The sequence below is a fragment of the Trematomus bernacchii genome, unplaced genomic scaffold, assembly GCF_902827165.1.
Source record: "Trematomus bernacchii unplaced genomic scaffold, fTreBer1.1, whole genome shotgun sequence".
Taxonomy (NCBI): Eukaryota; Metazoa; Chordata; class Actinopteri; order Perciformes; family Nototheniidae; genus Trematomus; species Trematomus bernacchii.
This window is the reverse complement of record NW_022987942.1, coordinates 3,028,269-3,049,325: the sequence shown is the minus strand read 5'-3', so window position 1 is coordinate 3,049,325 and position 21,057 is coordinate 3,028,269. Positions and strand designations below refer to the sequence as shown.

The window sequence follows — 21,057 nt, the reverse complement described above, 5'->3', positions numbered from 1 at the left end:
ACCTGAACATCATCAGGAGAGGACTCTTTACAGTAGAGACACTACATACTGATATGAACATCAGCAGGAGAGGACTCTTTAAAGTAGAGACACTACATACTGATATACACCTGAACATCAGCAGGAGAGGACTCTTTAAAGTAGAGACACTACATACTGATATGAACATCAGCAGGAGAGGACTCTTTAAAGTAGAGACACTACATACTGATATGAACATCAGCAGGAGAGGACTCTTTAAAGTAGAGACACTACATACTGATATGAACATCAGCAGGAGAGGACTCTTTAAAGTAGAGACACTACATACTGATATGAACATCAGCAGGAGAGGACTCTTTAAAGTAGAGACACTACATACTGATATACACCTGAACATCAGCAGGAGAGGACTCTTTAAAGTAGAGACACTACATACTGATATACACCTGAACATCAGTAGGAGAGGACTCTTTAAAGTAGAGACACTACATACTGATATACACCTGAACATCAGCAGGAGAGGACTCTTTAAAGTAGAGACACTACATACTGATATACACCTGAACATCAGCAGGAGAGGACTCTTTAAAGTAGAGACACTACATACTGATATGAACATCAGCAGGAGAGGACTCTTTAAAGTAGAGACACTACATACTGATATACACCTGAACATCAGCAGGAGAGGACTCTTTAAAGTAGAGACACTACATACTGATATACACCTGAACATCAGCAGGAGAGGACTCTTTAAAGTAGAGACACTACATACTGATATACACCTGAACATCAGCAGGAGAGGACTCTTTAAAGTAGAGACACTACATACTGATATACACCTGAACATCAGCAGGAGAGGACTCTTTAAAGTAGAGACACTACATACTGATATACACCTGAACATCAGCAGGAGAGGACTCTTTAAAGTAGAGACACTACATACTGATATACACCTGAAAGTGAGAATAATATGTCCTCTTTAAGAACACATTTATGAGCAAATGATATGAACTGCCATTCTCTGCCAGTAGCTGATTTACAGTCATCCATAAAACTAAGCCTTTATATTTAGGAAATATGGCTTAGCTTATAATATTTTATATAAGTTTTTACGCTGATGTTTGTTTGCACATCCCATTATTGACAGTTGCACTAAAGAGGCTGATCATTTATTTAGAAGAGGATTGCACTGAGGAGACATCAGATTGTATTTGTGTTAGTCTGCAATGTTCGTTCTATCTCAGATAAAGGAGATGCTGCTATCTGCTAACAAATGCAGTCAAACTATTTACTTCTCATTCACCAGTTGTTTTTATTTTTAAATGTATTTTTATGATTCCCTGTGGACATTTAGTTGATACTTTATCATTTAAAATACAAGCACTGCAGACAAAGTCAACATATAATGCTCAAAGAATACAAAACAAACACAATTTGTGTCTGGTTTGTTGTTGTTTATCAGATAAAGAAACAACAAGAAAAACAACAACGTGGGCAATGTATATCATCCATTTGCTGCCCTGCTCTCTAAATATCTGCATCTGATATTAAAAAGGCATATCAGTGGACCAATACTTTGTTTTCAGGAACTTTTTATTTGAAGATGAACTTTTGATGCTTGGATGCAGTCATACTGTTGTTTTCATGATGTGTTGTTAGCTCTCTTTACTCAATGTACTCAATGTATATGGAGTGTCAAGTTCAATTTCTCAGTAGGTTGTTAAATACGTTATTTATATATATTTGACTGTCTGGGTTATATCATAGTGATCCTTTTATCAATGATTTATTCAGTTGCTCTCACTAGGTAAGGATAAAGAGACAACCTCATTTTATGGATTTCTATTTTAGGATCTTTAAGACTTTTTTAAAAGCCGTGGGAACCATATTTGTAGTTCTTTTTTAGTACTCTAGTTTCGGCAAACAATCTAATATGCCATTTCTCTAACTTGTTAGCACCAAAAACAATTCTTCCTTTACTTCACAAAGATAAAATGCACCTCAAATCCTGGACAAATATAATGAAAACAGTCTGCATGACAACATGCCTCTAAATCTGTTAAGTGGGTCATTTATTAAAGCCAGACAGAGTGATCTTTCTTTAAACCCACAATGATTTATACTCCAGATTTTACAAAGGCATAAAACAATAACATGGTAATTTCAGGAGCTGGTAAGTGTTTCATAATCACTTTTAGTCGCAAACAGAAAAGGGCATTGTGTTATTTGTAACTGTGTTTTCATCAGTGTAACACAAACATGAAAATACATTGAAAGACAAGAAAATGGATTTGAGGCTCAGGAGTTAATTACCAATTTCCTTGGCTGCCTGAAGGAGGCTCTTCAGTTCAGCTTGCTGTTTAGCGTTGTCCTGATGCTCGGAGCAGAGATGGACAATCTTCTGCCACGTCAGACCCTCTCTGGCAAACAGCTCCCGCCTCTTCAGCCGCTTGGTCTAACATGAAGCACAGGGAGAAAAACAATTTCATTTCAACAAGGACAGCAGGAGCACTTACTGCTGTCATAATGACAGGTATTTGAACCGCCCACAAAGCCTTGGATAAGACAAAAGAAGCCCAATATTTTGTCAAAGCAGGATGAAGTGAAAAAAGCATTCATAAGTAAATAATGTTGTTAGCTTGGATGTAAGGACAACTGTTGTGGCTATCCAATATGCCATTGAATGTTAAAGAGAACATCAAATCTGTGTCTCTACTGTGACATGTCTTCATGCTTTAATGTTCAAAAAGCTCTTTATTTTTCTCATACTGCCTGTGCTGCAGCACCTCTTTTCACCCTCTGTCTGAAACCAGAGCCCAGTCTGCTCTGGTTGGCTGGCTGGCTCTGTTGTGATTGGTCAACTGCTTGGAGACATACTGCCCCCATAGAGAACCGCAGTGACGCGTCCTAAAACCCAGAAGTAAACTTCTTCCGGTTCCTTCGACAAAAACCAATGCAATTTCTCCATAGGATTTTGGAAAATAGCTTGAAATAAGGTCTGTGGTTGAGACACATTTAAGAGACGGATCACGTTTTGTTCAGCCGGGTAATCTCCACATGTCTACCCATCTTTTATAATTTTCTAATCATAAATCTATCGATTAGATTTATGATTCGAAAATTATAAAAGTAGGGTTTTAGGACGCGTCCCATAATGCAACTTAATTTTTTCAGATTCACCTCAAACTAGTGCTATCATTTGAAAATGGTGCATATATAACACCTGACTTTTAACACTGGCACAAATTAATGCAATTTTGATAATGAGCTTTCAAATTGTAGTTACAAATGCATCTTTAGTAGTATGTGTATTTCTGTAGAAAATCCAGTGTTAATGAGAATAATCTTATTTTGAAGCGTCTGCCTATAGAGCAGTGAGGTATTAAAAGTGAGCAGCTCGGAGGTCAGGAGAGGCATTAACACAATGACTCCATTACAATCTACAGCTCCATGCCTTCTGAAACTAAGCATTTTAGCACAGGCTGAGAGATCATCTCAGAGCGGCTGCAGGCTTCTTTTCTCTGGAGAAGCACTTTTTCTGCTGAGAGGATTTAACTGGAGGTGAGCCAGGTACAGGGAACAGCTTAATCGGCACCCAATTTCATTTCAAATCTCACGAAGAGGCAACTGATCTGAAAAAACAAATCAGTAAGATAAGAGTGAAAAGCAATAATGATTGGAATACAAAACACAGGTAGAAATGTTTGAAAGCAAACCAGTGAGGATAAAGGAAACAATCCACCCAGATGTTGTCCATCTGCAAGCAGTGGACATTGTGGTAAAAACTTCAAAGGAGGTAAGAAACTAAAATAGCATTTGCACGCTTCATATGAATTTGACAAAACAGCAGTTTGATGTCAGAGAGATCTCTGTCAGGCTTTAGCGCCAGCATTCACAGAGACAGAGCACTGGCTTTAGGCTGAAACAGTTCCTGGGTCAAGTTGTTGCACACCAGCATGAAGACTGTGGTCGTTTGTTATTATTCTAAAAATGGATTTTAATCAATATTTGTCCCGAACTACGTGTGACACGTGTAACAAGTAGGCCATATCAACTTAAAAGGTTTTAATATGACAGGAGAGCTTCGAACTGATGTCAGACACTGGAGATCTATTCAAAGTTACAGCCTGAGCATATAGACATATGCTGAGTCACCGTAGTGACACAGCTTCTTCCCAACCAACTTTTGCCTTCCCTTGCTCTCTCCTCGATATTTAAATACTTCTAAGATTCCATAACCAGTCAAAGCAAGCTCTGTTCCTAGCAGAGAGTGACTGGCTGCAGGGAGCTATCCTCCTGATAAGATCAACTCCCCGATATCCTTACGGCTCTCTGACACTGTGCCTCAGCTTTGTCCTGTTATTATCTGAAGAAGAGATTGTTTTATGAATGTTTTGATCAAGCCGAATCAACTATCACGGTCATACCAATAAGCACCTGTGGGGACAAAATGTTAAAGCTCCGAGGCCGTTTGCCTGCATGACACAGGGGAGTGAGAGGAGAGGCAATGACAAAGATGACAACTAAAACTAAAGGGCCTCATTTAAAATGTAGACATGTAGACAGCAGGGGGTCGGAACAAAGTGTTGACCCCCTGATTTGCAGATCAGCGCAGCCTTTACTATACCAAACTTTCCTAAATATAACGTTATATTGTGACAATAGAGACAGACTTCCCATTACCCATGAGCTGGTCTCACCTTCAGATCGTAGAGCTGTTCATTAAAATCCTCCTTCTTGCTGACAGTGGAGAAGGAGCGCAGAGCCCCTGTGAGTCGAGGAGGAGACATTGTTCTCTGATGCTCTCATCCAAACACTGCTCCTCCAGAAGGTTCTATCACACAGATACAGAGAATGAAATGAACCTTCATGGCAGAATGGTTACTTCATGACATAACCATCAACAGTGGTGTAAAGTAACTAAGTACATTTACTCAAGTACTGTACTTAAGTACAATTTTGAGGTACTTGTACTTTAGAGGATTATCTCCATGTTCTGCTTCCTCACTACAATTCAGAGGTAAACATTGTACTTTTAGCTTTTATAATAGTACTATTTATGCTACGTATTCTTCTTTCTGTGTCTTTGTATGCACCAAAGCTAATTCCTTGTTTGTGTGAACCTACTTGGTAATACAACTGATTCTGATTCTGGGTTAGGGTAAGCGCAAAATAACCCAATCTGCATAATAAGTATTTTCACTTTTGGTACTCTAAGTATATTTTGATGCTTATACCTTTGTACTTTTACTTGAGTAACATTGTGAATGCAGGACTTTTACTTGTAGCAGACTATTCCTACTCTCTGGTACTTCTACTTTTACTTTTACTCAAGTACAAGATCTGAGTACTTCTCCCACCTCTGGCCATCAATAGTACATAACGTGTCTATAGAGATACACACTCAACTCCTATAGAAAACAGGTACGTTAAGTTGTTCTGAACGAAAATCACACATGCAAACATGGACATTATTAGCAGATGTTACACGTCGTTGGGGTCTTTTTTATTCTTCGGCATACAATGGGTCCTAAAAAACACCTGATCACAGCTAAATATATGACTGTAATAGCTGGAAGTTATATGCAATGAAGCTCCATTGTGTTGGTTCTAGAGTGTTTGGGATAGCCTACCTGTTATAAAAGTCAAATGATTAAGGGAACAAAGACTGCATGGTAGATAGGATGTTCGGCAAATTGAATACTGGATACTATCGATTCCTAAAGACATAATGCCAACTTTATAAACATAACATGATAACGTGAGTACAAAAATGATTAAGCCAGCTTTTTTAATCCACCTAACGTCATTCTGTGCAGGCGTTAACGCCATGTCTTGCTTTTATTACTGTTTAAACGATACGTTTTCTTATGCCACTTACATAAGAAGTTACACAAGACGTTACAAAATACAAATATGCTTCCTAATGTTGTCTGTGTTGCTAGCTGGTGTTAGCTTGCCAGCCTGGCTGTCATTTCTAAAACCCTTTTAATGTAACGTTAGCTTCAGTGCTGTGGAAAACTGTCAATGTCAAACCAATTGCCACAAAGTATTAGCTTGTAAGGCAGTCTAAAACTTCATATTTCAATATGTAACTAGGCCTACCTTCCAAATCGCTTTGCAGAACGGTCTGTGAGAAGCGTGGGACTGCTGGCTTACCGGCAGATGTCAACACAACTCGCTCGCATGCTATGAACCATGGGAACTGTAGTTCCTTACAGAAACTACTCAAAGGAAGCTTCGACTAATCTGACTACATTTCCCATCTACACCTTGAAATGCCACATCACACAAGATTTGCTTTTTATATTTACCGGCGTACACCGAAACTAACAAATGCGGAGTCTGTACTCGAATTAAAACGGGGTACGCGGCTAAAAGCCGGTAGTAACCAGATGACAACCAAACTGGATTGTGCGTCTGAGTCTGCTTCATGTTGTGGATCTATTGGCTTTACTTAGGTCCCATTTGCCCGATGTTCTTTAGTCCAATCATTATAATGACTAACTTCACACAGCCGGACGCCCCGGTACCCATAACAAGCACAACCACAAAAACTGCAGTTTACTGGGAAAACGAAACTTCTCTGACAGCATCCCAATCCGTGTATCTACCGTCCATTTGTTTTTTTCTAGTCTTTAGAGTCTGGCCTGGATAGCTGGTCAAAACTATCCTTCAGCACACTGACACACTCTGTCACTCTGGTTGGCCTCTTATGAAGCTGCTGTCTTTTAATATAAGATTATTTCTCAGCCGCTAGTTCGTTCCTCGCAGATTCTTCAGTCTCATCAGCCTCATCCTTCCATCAGTCCCCTGCAGTCAACGCATCAGCCTCCAGCACACTTCCAGTATCTGACTCCATATGATATTGTCCTGATGCTGTAAGGGTGATGCCCCATGATCACAAAATGATCCCTCGAGAGCAGGGGTATTCAACTAAAATTCAACGAGGTCCAGTTAGAGAAAATCTCCCCATGCAAAGGTCCGGAACATCAAAATGTCTAACTTGCTTTATGAATTAGTGTGATATATATTGAAGTAGCCTGTAGCTGTATCAACGTCTGCATGTCATCAACAAAGGACTGCCAATCAAATAAACAGTACAATTCATAAACAACAATATTTATTGTCAATTAACATTGAACTATACAGATATACAGTAAAAATACTGTGGATATGTGTAATGTTCCTCTCTGGCTGAATTTAAAAATAAAATAGGAGAAAATAAATAAAATAGCTTTTGAAAATATGTGCATCTTAAAAGTGCTTAATTTTAGATAAATAAAATAAAGTGTAGCAGCAGCTTGAGTTTCCCTTTTTCTTTGTTAACCGTTTCACATCATGACTTAACCGATTATAGAACAATATCAGTCTTTACACATCATAACAATTGAACAGTTTTAACGTTTCTCTTTCTTTCCCTCTTATATTGCAGTCCATCACTCACTTTCTTTTAATTCAGTGCGAGAATTGAGCACGAGCTTGTCCTGCCAGGAGTTTAAATCTGGGCTGAAATGGTGTCAGGGCCATTCTCATACAAACATGGAGGTGCTCATTGGTTAGCCTCGGTTAGCCTGCCCTGGAACGATATTTAGTTTTATTTTGATATTTTGATCCTGGTGTGACCTCAGTTCTGACTTGAGAGGGAATGTTTGGTCAAACACTTTGTGTTTTGTCTCATAGTGGCGTTTTGGCACTTTTAATGAGCGCCACGGTCTCTGAACAAATGAGACACACTGGTTCTGTGCTCCCAGTGGGCAGGATGAACATGAATGAGTCCGTCCACTCAGGGTTAAAAGCTCTGTTCTCACTGTCTACTTTCCTCTTCTTGGAGAGCGCCATGTGTAATTATTAGGGCTGTCAGTCGATTAAAATATTTAATCGCGATTAATCGCATGATTGTCCATAGTTAATCGCGATTAATCGCAAATTAATCGCACATTTTTTATCTGTTCTAAATGTACCTTAGAGGGATATTTTTCAAGTTTTTAATACTCTTATCAACATATGAGTGGACAACTATGCTTTATATGTTTGTTTATTATCATTTGAACAATGACAAATATTCTCATGAATATTAAACACAACAACCTCTGAACATTACAAATATTCGCCTCAATTCAACCTAGAACCTCTCTCATACAATAGTGTGTGTGTGTGTGTGTGTGTGTGTGTGTGTGTGTGTGTGTGTGTGTGTGTGTGTGTGTGTGTGTGTGATCGTTGGAGCTATGTGCAGCTCAAGGCATATATGCCTGTGTGTATGAGCTGTGTTGCGGCACTATCCGTGCTGAGTGTGCTGTCTGGCTACCTGCATAAAGTCAAGTGCTCGGCGCAGTTGTCGGCGAAATGTCGCTCCTCTGTTTTCATTGAAACAGCTCCTTATATCCGTTAGCTCAGCTAGCTAGCACCAGATGCTAACAACAACACGTAAGGTGTGCTTCGCTCGCGCCACACATACACACACCCTCCCGGTCCTCCCGATGGCCAGTCCGGGCCTGCCGGTGAGCGTGGAAGTGTGGTCTGCCACAAGCGGGCAGCAGGAGCGGGGCTGTCAGCATCAGCTTGTAGATGGTGTTTTAAACTCGATGCGCTCTGAAACTACGGCGGCTGAGGACAAAAAATACACATGCGTTAATCGCGTTAAAATAATTAGTGGCGTTAATTTTTTTTTGCGTTAACGCGTTATTAACGCGTTAACTTGACAGCCCTAGTAATTATTTGTCTCTCCCTGTCTGCCGCTAACACGCCTGTTCACTCTCCTCTCCGCTTCTCTCCCTGTATCGCTAATTATTCTCTTCGCTCACTTTCCTCTCCGCTTCTCTCTGCCGCTCTCTCGTCTCTTCTTCTGTGTTTCTCTCCCTGTATCGCTCACTTGTCTCTTTCGCCCCCTGTTGGCGGCGGTTAAAATAGAATCGCCCCGTCAAAATTGAATTCCCCTATTAATGTATTGATTATAGGTCCGGGTCCGTATAGGTCGGCGTCTGGGTCCGGATCCGGACCGCGGTCTGCCTGTTGCCGACCCCTGCTCTAGAGTCTGAGTGCCAAGGACCTCATATTATGTCTGTCATTAATGTTACATCACCCATTATAACAATTTGCTTTCCTTTTTTCTCTTCTCTTAACTGAATAGCCCTGTCTTTAAGTATAATACAATGTTTAAAATCCTTTTCCTGCACCATTTTAAGGCTTCAAAACAGGCATTTTTAATGTATGTGTTTGGAGAGCCATTGAAGCCCATGAAGAATTTATCCTTCCACAAATCTTTTCAACTGCTGTATTAATAAAGTTGCCACGTGTTTTCAAATTTAAGTTAAGGCACTATCTGTGCAGTATTTTATTTCAAAAAAGTGTTCAGAAAGACTGCATCAATTATATGCTATATATATATAATATCAATATTTGGTTAATTGCCATGCTTGATATAGTTTACGTTCAATTTAAACTATTTTATGCAGAAAAACGTATATTGACTAAACCTTTTTTAATCATTTACTATAATTTAGAAAGGTTTTTGTGAGAAATCATTTGAAAAGTAAACTGTTTTTTCATTTTATATTTAAATTTGAAATGTTTGCATACAACATTATTCATTTATACATTTTTATCCATTTTTTAAAATTATGAATCCATTTATTTTAATGTATTTCCTTGAGGCTGGGGAAGATATATTAGCATGTAGTTCAACATGCAAATGTTCTAATGCAAGTAAGTATAAGTATAACATGGAAAAGGAAATCAAATACATTTCATAGGAGGATGTGGATTTATTTTCTCTCACCTTGTAATTACACAATCAAACAATCTATAATTTAGCTCTGGCCTTCACTCACAAAAAAACATTTTGTTGAATTGGACACATTTTTCGAAGCTCTATTGACTGACATGCAATGACCAGCTATCCAGGCCAGACTCTAAAGACTTTCCAAGGGGTAAAAATCCTGCTGCCGGAGTACTGACTGGAAGTATTGCTGATATCAAGTCTACCATCCTCTTAAAATACTCTGTCCAACAATATCAGTCTCATGAAGAAAGTTTTTTTTTAACACTTATTCAAAATAGCAGAGAAACATGCATTCTTGTTCTCAGGAGGGGACATTGACAGAGGATTATTGGAAAAGTACACAGTAAGTACTTCATAGTACTTGTGGGGGTAGTTTCACTACTGAGTCCAACAGGATCAATCTAACGAAGAACTAATGGCAACAAAAAATAATTCCCTCATCAAACTTAGCAGAAGTGGCTTGATTTTGTTCTCAGGAGGGGACTTTGACAGAGTATTTCTCAAAAAATACACAGTAAAAGTACTTCAATGTATTGTAAGTAGTAGGCTAACTAATACAAAGTCAAACAGTATCAATTTCATTAAGAACTAATGGTAAAATTATATTTTTATCATTCATCAAAGATAGCAGAAAAACATGCATTATGGAGGGGACAAAAAAAAAAAGAATACCCACATTTTAAAAGTGGGGGGGGACACAAACGGGATTTTGAAAAGTGGGGGGGACATGTCCCCCCTGTCCCCAGTGGAAACTACGCCCATGCACATATGGTACCTACACCGGCAGCAACACATAACGTAGTACTTTCTTTTAAATGCATGTCACATATTTAACATATTTAACATTAAGCTGTCTGTGGCTCTTTTTACTGCTGTAACTACGCAAATTTCGCCTCCGTGGGACTAATAAAGGTATTCTGATTCTGAACACACAGCAAAGAAGAATTACCGAAACTAAACGAAGTGTTTAAATTATTTATTAAAATTATAACTACAATCCGAAAAAACAGGGGAAGCCTGGTTTCCCTTGGCCTCAGGTGAAAACGCCACTGTTGGTAGTATGTTTCGTGCCTGCACCACGTCCTTTTGTCCGGTCGGGTCTTGGAAGACCAGAAGCTGTGTGGTTCATAAAAACATTTTCTTACTCAATATCAAGCCACGATTATTGTTTTTATTTTAAATCGTATAATGTCGGACTTCTTTTGCCGTCCGCAAGGAAAATAAATGGGGCTCAGAGCCTCAGAATACTGAAATCCGTATTTTTTATTTTTTTATTCTAATTTGTTATTATTTTCTAAATAACACACTGTTATTTACTCAACAATAACACACAATTATCCTTGTTTTTATTTATATGTTTAATTCTATAATATCGGGCTTTTTTGCCGTCCGTCAGGAACTGAATTTCAAAATAAAGTCACCGGAAATAGACGTAGGTGATACACACCCACTGAACTGATTACCCAAGATCCTCAGCTATGGTTGAAGCTCGGTGATTGGATGTTTTAGCCGCAATGCACGTTGGGATATGGTGTTAATGCGATATGAAATAACTATCAACAGAATTGCGTTGCCAGGCAACAGCTTGGGGTGAAAATGGGGGGTTACGTATTGTAACCCTAGTTATATAAGCACAGGCGGAGCCCTCTACTGGACTCTATGGGTACTACCTCTTAACCATACTATGCGAGCATTCATCTACTGAGATATCTATAAATGTAGCCGGCCCCTCGGGGCAGGCCTACCTGAATGAGTGCACAAGCCCACCGTATATAAGGCGGCCACGCCTCCTGACTGTCATCCTACACCCTCTTCAGCGAGCGGCATGGGACAGACAGGGCCCCGAGTAGAGGGCTCCGCCTGTGCTTATATAACTAGGGTTACAATACGTAGGCAAAGTTGTCAAAGAATATGCTGGCAAAAAGCCAGAAACAAACACATACAAACACTAACAGGGGTTTCAGGGACGGGCAGTGTGACAGTCGGTCCGTTCTTCTATATGTCTGTCGGTCTCAAATCTAAAGGGTGCAATAACGATTTGTATCCAATATGCATAAACAGCGGACACTGTTTATGCCCTCACAAACCACACATGGCCAGATAGCTTATCTGACAGTTAGAACCTACATACGAGACACAACCTTTATTGTCAGAAAAAAGTGTGATTTATTTTCTGATATTTTACACATATTTTATTATGAATACTGTGGGCCAACATACCTTAGTGTGATTATAAGTGCATGTGAGTGAATATTGGCATGCAAATTCGTTTTTATACGTCCTATTCATTGTCTCAATGCGCTCATACATCTTAAGAAAGTTATCACCAAAAATGTTAAGAATGTTTTTAGAGAACGTTATCCTACCTTACAGAAGAACATTCTGGGAACCAAAATAAAACGTCCCGCTGAAAACGTTTTAAGAACACTAGGGCATAATGTTCTAACAATGTTATCAAAAACATCTTAAGAAGGTTATCAAAAACATCTTAACCTGTTAAGCCCCAAAGCCCCCTGTTTATTTTAATTTTTTTTCTTTGGATGGAATGAATACCTATGGTGATAATTCAATGTAATACATCATTTTTATAGTCTGGTACCTGAAAAAGGTCAAATGGCACTGATGGAACCAGATGTACCCAAATGTGCCGAAAGCTTAATCCGCCTGGAACTTTTTTTGCTAAACCTCTCTAAAAAGGTCAAATTTAACTTGTTTTGCCTCAATCTTGATACAGGGTACTTATTATATGTTATAGTTTGGATTCCTAAAGCTTTTAGTCTACCATCCCATCATTCAAGGGTGGTTTTCACTATAAGTAATGTTTTTTCTTTAGGCGGAGGTAAGAATTTACCTTTTTTTACTATGTTCCATCTGAATTTACTCAAAATTGATTCTGACACTTCTACATCCAACTCACAGATGTAACCTTGCTTTGATCAAATTAATTATTCATATAACCCTTTTAGAAGTGAAGTTGTAGTCATTTGTTTTGGGCATGTCATTTTCGAGCCTGAAACCTGAAAAACAGGCTCGGGGCTTAACAGGTTAAGAAGGTTATCACCAAACATTTCAAGAATGTTTTTAAAGAACGTTATCCTACCTTTCAGAAGAACATTCTGGGAACCAAACTAAAACTTCCCGCTGAAAACGTTTTAAGAATAGTAGGGCATAATGTTCTAACAATGTTATCAAAAACATCTTAAGAAGGTTATCCCCAAACATTTCAAGAAAGTTTTTAAAGAACGTTATCCTACCTTTCAGAAGAACATTTTGGGAACCAAAATGAAACGTCCCGCTGAAAACATTCCTAGAACAATGAATGATAACATTCTCAGAATGTTTTTAGAACCAAAAATGTCTAGCTGGGAACTCACACATGCCACCGCAAACATAAAATATCTGCTTACAGCTTATCATGAATTACGTGCTTGTTTGTTTTTATCAAAAGGAAAATATTGTGACATCAGATTTTTTAAAACATCCTTTTCAAACAAGTTTGTTTTTTAAAGCGCGCTAGAAATAAATCTGACGTTGACCATGACCGTGTTAATATTTGCCATCACAGGAACGTTTTATAAAAAAAGAATAACCTCCTGAAAATATTATCCGAATGTTGCTTTGAAAATGTTCTTCTTTTGTTATCATGTAACATTGAAGGAATGTTTTATAAAGAATATCTTTAATGTGTTACCCCAACAACGTCCAAAACACATCCTTAGAATGTTGCAGGCAAAACGTTCCACCTTTGTTAACATATCACATTAAAGGAACGTTTTATAAAAAACCTTTCTGTCATCTCAGGCCTTAATAACATCCTCAAAACATCCTTTGAATGTTGCAGTTAAAACGTTATGTCTTAGTTAACCTTAAACCTTATAGGAACATTATTTGAAATAATAAACATCCTAAAAAGGTTCTTTGAACATCAGATTAAAACGTTTCTTTAAAACATTATTAGAACCTGTAGGTAACATTAGCCAAAGTTGTGAGAACGTTCCCCGCTAGCTCGGTTATATACGGTGGGCACGCATTCAGGTAGGCCCGCCCTGAGGGGCCAGCTACGTTTATAGATATATAAATCTATCTGTATTTCCGGTCTCGAAGTTTGCATAGTAATCTGCAGTACTCATCAACTAAAAACATCAGTTTATCCTTGTTAATTACACAACATTGATTGGTTTAAATTGTGTACAATTATTTTGTGTTTTCCCCCTTCGATTCGGAGAAAGAAATAGTTTTTTCTGAGTTTAGGATGGCCGAAGACACTACACTACCCATAATCCTCAGCTATCGCTTTTCTTGACAAACCCTGTGATTAATCTTCAAGCTCTGTGATTGGATGTTGGAGTGGCAGTGTGCCAAGGTTACGCCGAGCGTCAAACAGCTCTATGAAATGGAATGAAACCACGGCAGACTATCCAAAACTGGGTTGCGGTCGAATAGTCCATTTAGCTTAGGAACCTTCCTAACGGAGTGAAATGACCCGGAAGTACCTCAGTGGCCGCCATGATAAGTGCCGTTCGAATTCTCTAGATGATAGGAAACATATATTATAACTTCCTTTAGCTTAGGAACCACTGGACCTCCCTTTACGAAAGGAGAGGAGAAAATGCTGCCCCACAATGCCTTGCACACAACATTCTGCCGTTCATGGAAACAACCGATTATGACCGAGAAATGATATCATGAAAGTTACGGTGCTTATTACGCTTTTTAAAACGTATGTGGTAACCTTCCAAAGTGCTTTGTTTTGAACGTTCATCAGCATTATAATCAAAAAGAGAAATATGAACGTTAGTTTTTACTGAAATGATCAAATAAAGTCAACATTTCACAGTCTTTACTGAGCTGTGTGGGGTTTGTTCAACTTTTAAAAGATGTTTGAATGGTGATATACACAGTGATAGATGTTAAGGACTAACGTTTATAATAAATACATTTGTATTGATTTTAAGATATTTTCATAGTTCATACAATCATACGTATTGGGATCATTTGTATTAATGTGGACCGGAGGGAGAGGGTGACGAGCATAAGTTTCACTTTCCTTTTTTATTTCAATTCCAACTTTGGTCATAAAGAATATGTTTCTCTGTTGTCCACGTTCATAAAGCATATATATAAAACAACAGCATCAGAGCACGGTGCAGAGTCTCTAGATGAGTTTACAGTAGTCCGTCGTTCTTATTATACATCCATGTTGTAGTCCGCTGTATAGAAAACTGTAGTTTCCATAGTTTCCCCACAGCAGCAGACGCACATTTATGACGTCCGCTGGCGCATCATAAGCACGTCAGATAGTGAAAGTGCAGTCGGATTCTCTAAAGTACCGCAGTCTCTTCTCCTAAGTCTTTTTGAATTCTCCTATCCACTATCCCTTAACCCCGTGACGATAGGAGCTGATTTTTGGACTATTCGACCGCAACCCTGGACTCGAACGGGTCCAGCCCCGCCCCCCACCCCCAGAACTACACATGCTGGCTATTGTGTTTCGCAACCTATGTTCGCAACATGTTCTATGGCGCGTCTCTACTGGGAATTGCAGTTTTAAAAGACGTTTTCGTTTTTCCCACAATTAGAAGTTCCCAGTATTAAACTGTGTATACCCCTGGAGGTTTAGGGGGTAAGAAACACATTGGTGTTATCAAATTTAAATTATAAAACGGACAAGTCAAATCAAGCAATCTGATTGGTTCTTAGCAGTGATATAATGAGCGTATATCACGGGTAGAATTGTAGTTACTTGTCACAAGTCAGTATCCCTCCGCGTCTGTGAAAAGCTACAACCGTTACAACTGTTAGGCTACATTACGTCCGTTACGAAACTAACCCAAAGCTTAAGATGGAAACGGGTTAACTTCGACCTCCAGGGTGGCCTTACTATGGAGGAGTGGATTGAGAGGAAAAAAAGCACCTAAACGACGACATGCAGAGCTACGTGAAGAGCAGGTAGACCAACTGGAAAAGTACCACCATTCAAAAGCTTTCTGATGCGGGTCTTGAAACAAAGCAGAGAAATTATGACCGTTAGTGGCCACAGGTGCGAAAGCTCTCTCCAGAGCTACTGGAAGCCGAATCTCGGGGACCGGAGAAAGTGGAGCAATATTCTCGCCACGCCAAGCAACAGCTATGGGCTCAGAACAGTCTCATAATACACACATGCACACAGAAGGATTCACACTTGTATTTCATGATCCGCAAAAGGATTCACACTTGTATTTCCGGATCCACACTTGTGTTTTTCAATGCAAACACAATTGTGTTCCGTTTCATATACATGTAAATAAAATCCAAATACAGAAAAAAGTTTTACATATGTATTTTTGATCCTCACATATTTGTTTTCCGTTTAAATCCCCTGAACCTGCAAACACAAACCGCTTTCTGTGCATGGATCGCTGTGCATTCGTGTGTGGGTTTTTTGAGACTCCCCTGACGGTCACCCGATTCGTACTTGTAATTTTTTCTATCTATAGCCAATCAGATGTCTCCTTCATTCTAAGCCAATCACATGAGCGGGTCCCCACGAGGGTATGATTTATTGCGTTCATGACACTTCATATACGCATTTTGCGCTGTCCGGAGCAGGGTTTCCGCGGACAGAATTTATTTTACCGGACAAATTTGAAACTTACCGGTCATGTTCAATAATAATAATAAGAAGAAGAATTGTGTAGCAGAGTTTCCGTTAGCAGGTAATTACCGGACTATGACCGGATATGGCTAATAACACGGGAGTAAGGATCATCTCTTTTTTCCTCTCTCCCTCCCTCTCTCCTGACAGCCCGTCAGTTTCTCATGCAGCTCGCTAAAACTTCACTCGCGTTTATGTCCATATCGATCAGATCCAGCTCTCCTGATCGGCCTTTATAGAGAGCACCGATCAAACTATTAAGAGTGATCGGCCGATAATGACCGGCGGGCTCCCCCCGTTGACAGTTCACTGTCTAGCACTGGCTTCGTAGTGCACTGATCGATTAGGCTAAGCTAACCTGTAGCTGCTCCCTCCACACTCACAACAAGTTCATACATACATAAATAAAGCCGCTGTATTCGCCATACAGGAAACACACATTTAAAACGGTTTTGCCTGCCGTTTTTATGTACACAAGCATTCATTAATGGTTCGGAAAGTGGCACTGTACCTTTATAATATAAAGGCTTGTATTTGCATGTATTTCCTGCTCGGAAAGTGGCAATGTACTGAGAGTGGAAGTGTCCTGAGATTAGCGCCTGCAGGCAGGCTCCATGGACCTGTCAGCTCCGGACAGCGCAAAATGCGTACATGAAGCGCTACGTCATGAACGCAAGAAATCTACCCTTGTGGGGGCGCGCTCATGTGATTGGCTTAGAATTGAGGAGACATCTGATTGGCTATAGATAGAAAAAATTACAAGTACGAATCGGGTGACCGTCAGGGGAGTCTCAAAAAACCCACACACGAATGCACAGCGATCCATGCACAGAAAGCGGTTTGTGTTTGTAGGTGCAGCGGTTTTAAACGGAAAACAAATATGTGAGGATCAAAAATACATATGTAAAACTTTTTTCTGTATTTGGATTTTATTTACAAGTACAGATGAAGCGTCTTATTTTGGACAGTTTAAAATGCGAGGGTCGTGATCGGTTCGTGCACGTTCCGTGATGGCCGGCCGGCCCCCAGTCTGACTTGATACCGCCCCCGTGATAAATACATTTAATTATTGTGAAGCCAGCTGCAATGGATCATTGATCCACCAGGGGGTGCAGTGGGGTTCCACACTGGAGTCATGTGAAATCAACTTCTTTGTTGTTAAGATCCATATGTCACGGATAGGATCATAGTCTGTGCTAAATAAGACATGTAATCATTTAAATAATGTTGTTTAGTCGGAAAAAACGAACGAGCCGGCTCTCCCGAATTTTAATCCTAATTTAATCATCATCATTGGTGTTTATGTTCGCCGAATTGACATGAAATCACTGACAAATATGAATATTCTGTATTCAACTTCATTGAAACGATCAGGATGGGTGTTATTTTTCCCCACAATGACCAAGTCGCTGCAAATGATCCCATGTATTACATGTACATGGCCACATTCTCAACAAAGTTACGTAACGAAACATTCTGTATTCCTTGCTTACTTTTTATTTAATGCTTTATAACAGCTGGAATAGTTCGTTTAGAACAGGCACCTCACTCGCAATCTGCTCCTCCGCAACGCCTACCACCTACCTCCGGCTGAAATTATGAATGTACAGTAAGGCATAGTAATCATAGATAACACGGCAGGGTCCGTTACAGTTTGTTTTCATCTGATTTCAAATATTTCAAATGTCTGAAGTTAATAAATACATTCTCAGTGTTCAAGTCAATAATAGTCATATAAGAAAAGTACTGATCTAATAACAGAGATTTTATAAGGACTTTTCAATGTTCGACATCGCTCATGTGAAATACAGTAAACTGGATGTTGTGGTGCCGAGAGGCGGGGTATCAAAAGTACAAGCTAAACTTTTATTTAGCATCTGAACACACTTGTAAACAACGTGATGCCCGGGAAGCGAAGACCCGGCGGAAACAGCTGGTCTGGTTCACTAAAATGTCCGTGTACAGTATATCTGGTACTAATGTATAGCGGATCTTTGTTAAGATCCATATGTCACGGATAGGATCATAGTCTGTGCTAAATAAGACATGTAATAATTTACAAAACATCACCATGTTGTTATGCGCATGTGCGAGATGTCACGTTGTAATAACAATAACTCATCTCTCTCGTTTTTTTTTGTTTTCTTTGTGTGCTTTGCCAAAAGCCACTGTGTCAAGTGTCCTAGTTGGGTTGCCGTAACGAACAGCAGCCGGCTCTCGATTTTTAATCCTAATTTAATCGTTTATGTTCGCCGAATTGACATGAAATCACTGACAAATATGAATATACTGTATTCAACTTCATTAAAATGTTATTAACGTGCCTAAACTCAGTAATTCACTAAAAATTACTGATAAATTAATAATAATTAATAATAAAAATAACACCCAGGGATCAAGATCCCTCCGCGACGCGACGCGGAGGGATCTTGATCCCTGGGTGTTATTTTTCCCCATAATGACCAAGTCGCTGCAAATTATCCCGCTTATTACATGGCCACAAAGTAACGACATGACTCCCAATATTAATTAAAATGCTTTTATGGATTTAGAAAATATTTTTATTGATTTAAAAAATAGTTGTATGTATTGATTTAAATTTACATGCATCCGCTAAGAAAAATAGTCCGTTGTTACCGTTTTTTAAACAGTCAGAATGAAACGGCAGCTCTCAGCTGTGTGTTCACACTCCTAATGGCCCATCACAGCTCTCTCCCCCACTAATCTTTCTTTTCCAACAGTTAAGTTAACTGTAGGTTACTCTGAGTGACAAGCTTACAGTTAGTGAAGTAACACTTTTTTTTTGTGAGTCACGACCTCGCTGTTTCATTCTAACATAACGCTCCAAATATGACTGTTTCCACTCGGACTTCAATACAGCAACACCATTGTTTGGTTTCCATGGTAGCGTGTCTCTTTAGTAGCGTGCACTCCTTTCCTGTAAATTACAGGTCCAGCCAGGCAAAACAGTAATATGAAATATGAACGTTAGTTTTTAACTGAAATGATCAAATAAAGTTAAAATGTCACAGTGTTTACAAACATTGACCATACCGTTCACCAGCCCCCACCCCACTATGTTGAGTATAGCCTACTCTTTGTTTAAAACGAATTGGCCATCGGAATGTGTGTGTCCCAACCCCCCCCCCTGTGATATCTTTTCTCCAGCAGTCTGTAGTTTGTCCGTAAACTTTAGAATGAAATGTAATACCGGTTAGTTTTTTGTGTTCATACTGACAGAAGAAGAAATAAATTAAGTATGAATGAGAATAAGACTTATGTAATGTATTGACATTTGATCAGTAGCCTATAAATGTATTACTAACTTTATCCACTGTGGTACCGAAGCTTGGATCACCGCCAAAGACATGGCCGAGGGCAGCTGGCAGCTTTCAATATTTTTCATGTGCGATTCTAACGCTTTCAGAAAGTGAAACATACAGCATCATTTGAGAAAAATAAATCAAAATAAGCGTTATAAATGAACCCTGACTACTTGTGTTTAGGACTCACTGTATTTTGCTACTCTCTAGGTCTGTGGGCCAAATCCAGATATGGGGGGGGGGGGGGTTCTGTTAGAAGGTGCGACGGGGGAGGGGGGAGAGAGTTAGACGCTCGTGAATTGTCAACGGGGGGGGGCCTCTCTGCACGGAGGAGCCGCGGAGAAGTGAATCACAGTGATCTCATAAACATATGACCAATGTGCGAGGGTGATGACATCAGAGCATCGTCCTATGGGCTTAGCCCCGGACAGGTACAACAGGTATTCACTCAGAGGGGGGTAGTTACCCATTTACATGTCAAAAAGCAACAAACAGTGGGCGGGTGGGGGAAGTATACTGAGAAGTATATAATGAGAACTGCTACCAATGGTGGCCTATTTAGTTTATTAAGAAATACATATTTGTAGCTTTTTTTTATCTGCAGTAGGAAATGCAGAGAGTAGCGACAGGGCTGGTCCAACCTGATCTGTAAAGTGATCTAACTAAGTGCTATTCATTTCTTGACGGGGAAGTGCAGTGTAAATGGGGGGCTTATATGCATTTGAAAAGCAATATAAATCACACAGTTCGTATACAATAGGCATTAAAAGCACCGTCGATAACCATTGCTGTACTGTACTGTACCCAATATACAAGCTGTTAATAAACTTTTCAATCAATGCCCTTCTCCTATTCAAACCAAAAGAGAAAATGCAGATATTACACTCTGAAAAGAAAGGGTAGACATATCTGTACTCTTAGTGCCAAGTAGCTAAATAAATTCTCCAAATCAAACCAAATCAAACCAAGATATCTTGGGTATTCACTCAGAGGGGGGTCGGTGAACCGGGCAGAGTTTTTCGCCGGTCAACGTGTGTGAAAGTTTAAAGTTTATCATCTAAATTTGCCGAAACAAGTTTAATATTCTGAAGGCCAAGACTTTGTTTATTTGAAATCAGATGAAAACAAACTGTAACGGACCCATTTTATTCATATTCCGAGTCATAAAGACTTTATTTAAAATAAACATTTATAACTAGTTTAGGTTGTTTGAGAGGTACAGCTACCATTCTTTAATTAGATGTTTGATAAGTGCATGCAGATCACATAAAACACGTACACAGATACATTATTTTGTATTTTTATTAAATTTGACAATCTCAATTTCACTTTCCACT

At 39.3% G+C, this 21,057-nt stretch overlaps 1 protein-coding gene across 1 annotated transcript in view; it reads right to left on the bottom strand.

Annotated features, from left to right (window-relative positions):
• Nucleotides 1-6,176, bottom strand: part of ascc3 (activating signal cointegrator 1 complex subunit 3) — a 165,503-nt gene extending 159,327 nt beyond the window's left edge. Inside the window, exons 1-3 of the mRNA XM_034115595.1 lie at nt 6,088-6,176; nt 4,683-4,816; nt 2,296-2,437 (exon numbers count right to left, since the gene is read on the bottom strand). Of these exons, the coding sequence (XP_033971486.1) occupies nt 2,296-2,437; nt 4,683-4,772 (232 nt within the window). The 5' untranslated portion in view covers nt 4,773-4,816; nt 6,088-6,176. The remainder of the gene's footprint in view (nt 1-2,295; nt 2,438-4,682; nt 4,817-6,087) is intronic.
• Between the last annotated feature and the right edge of the window lie 14,881 nt (nt 6,177-21,057).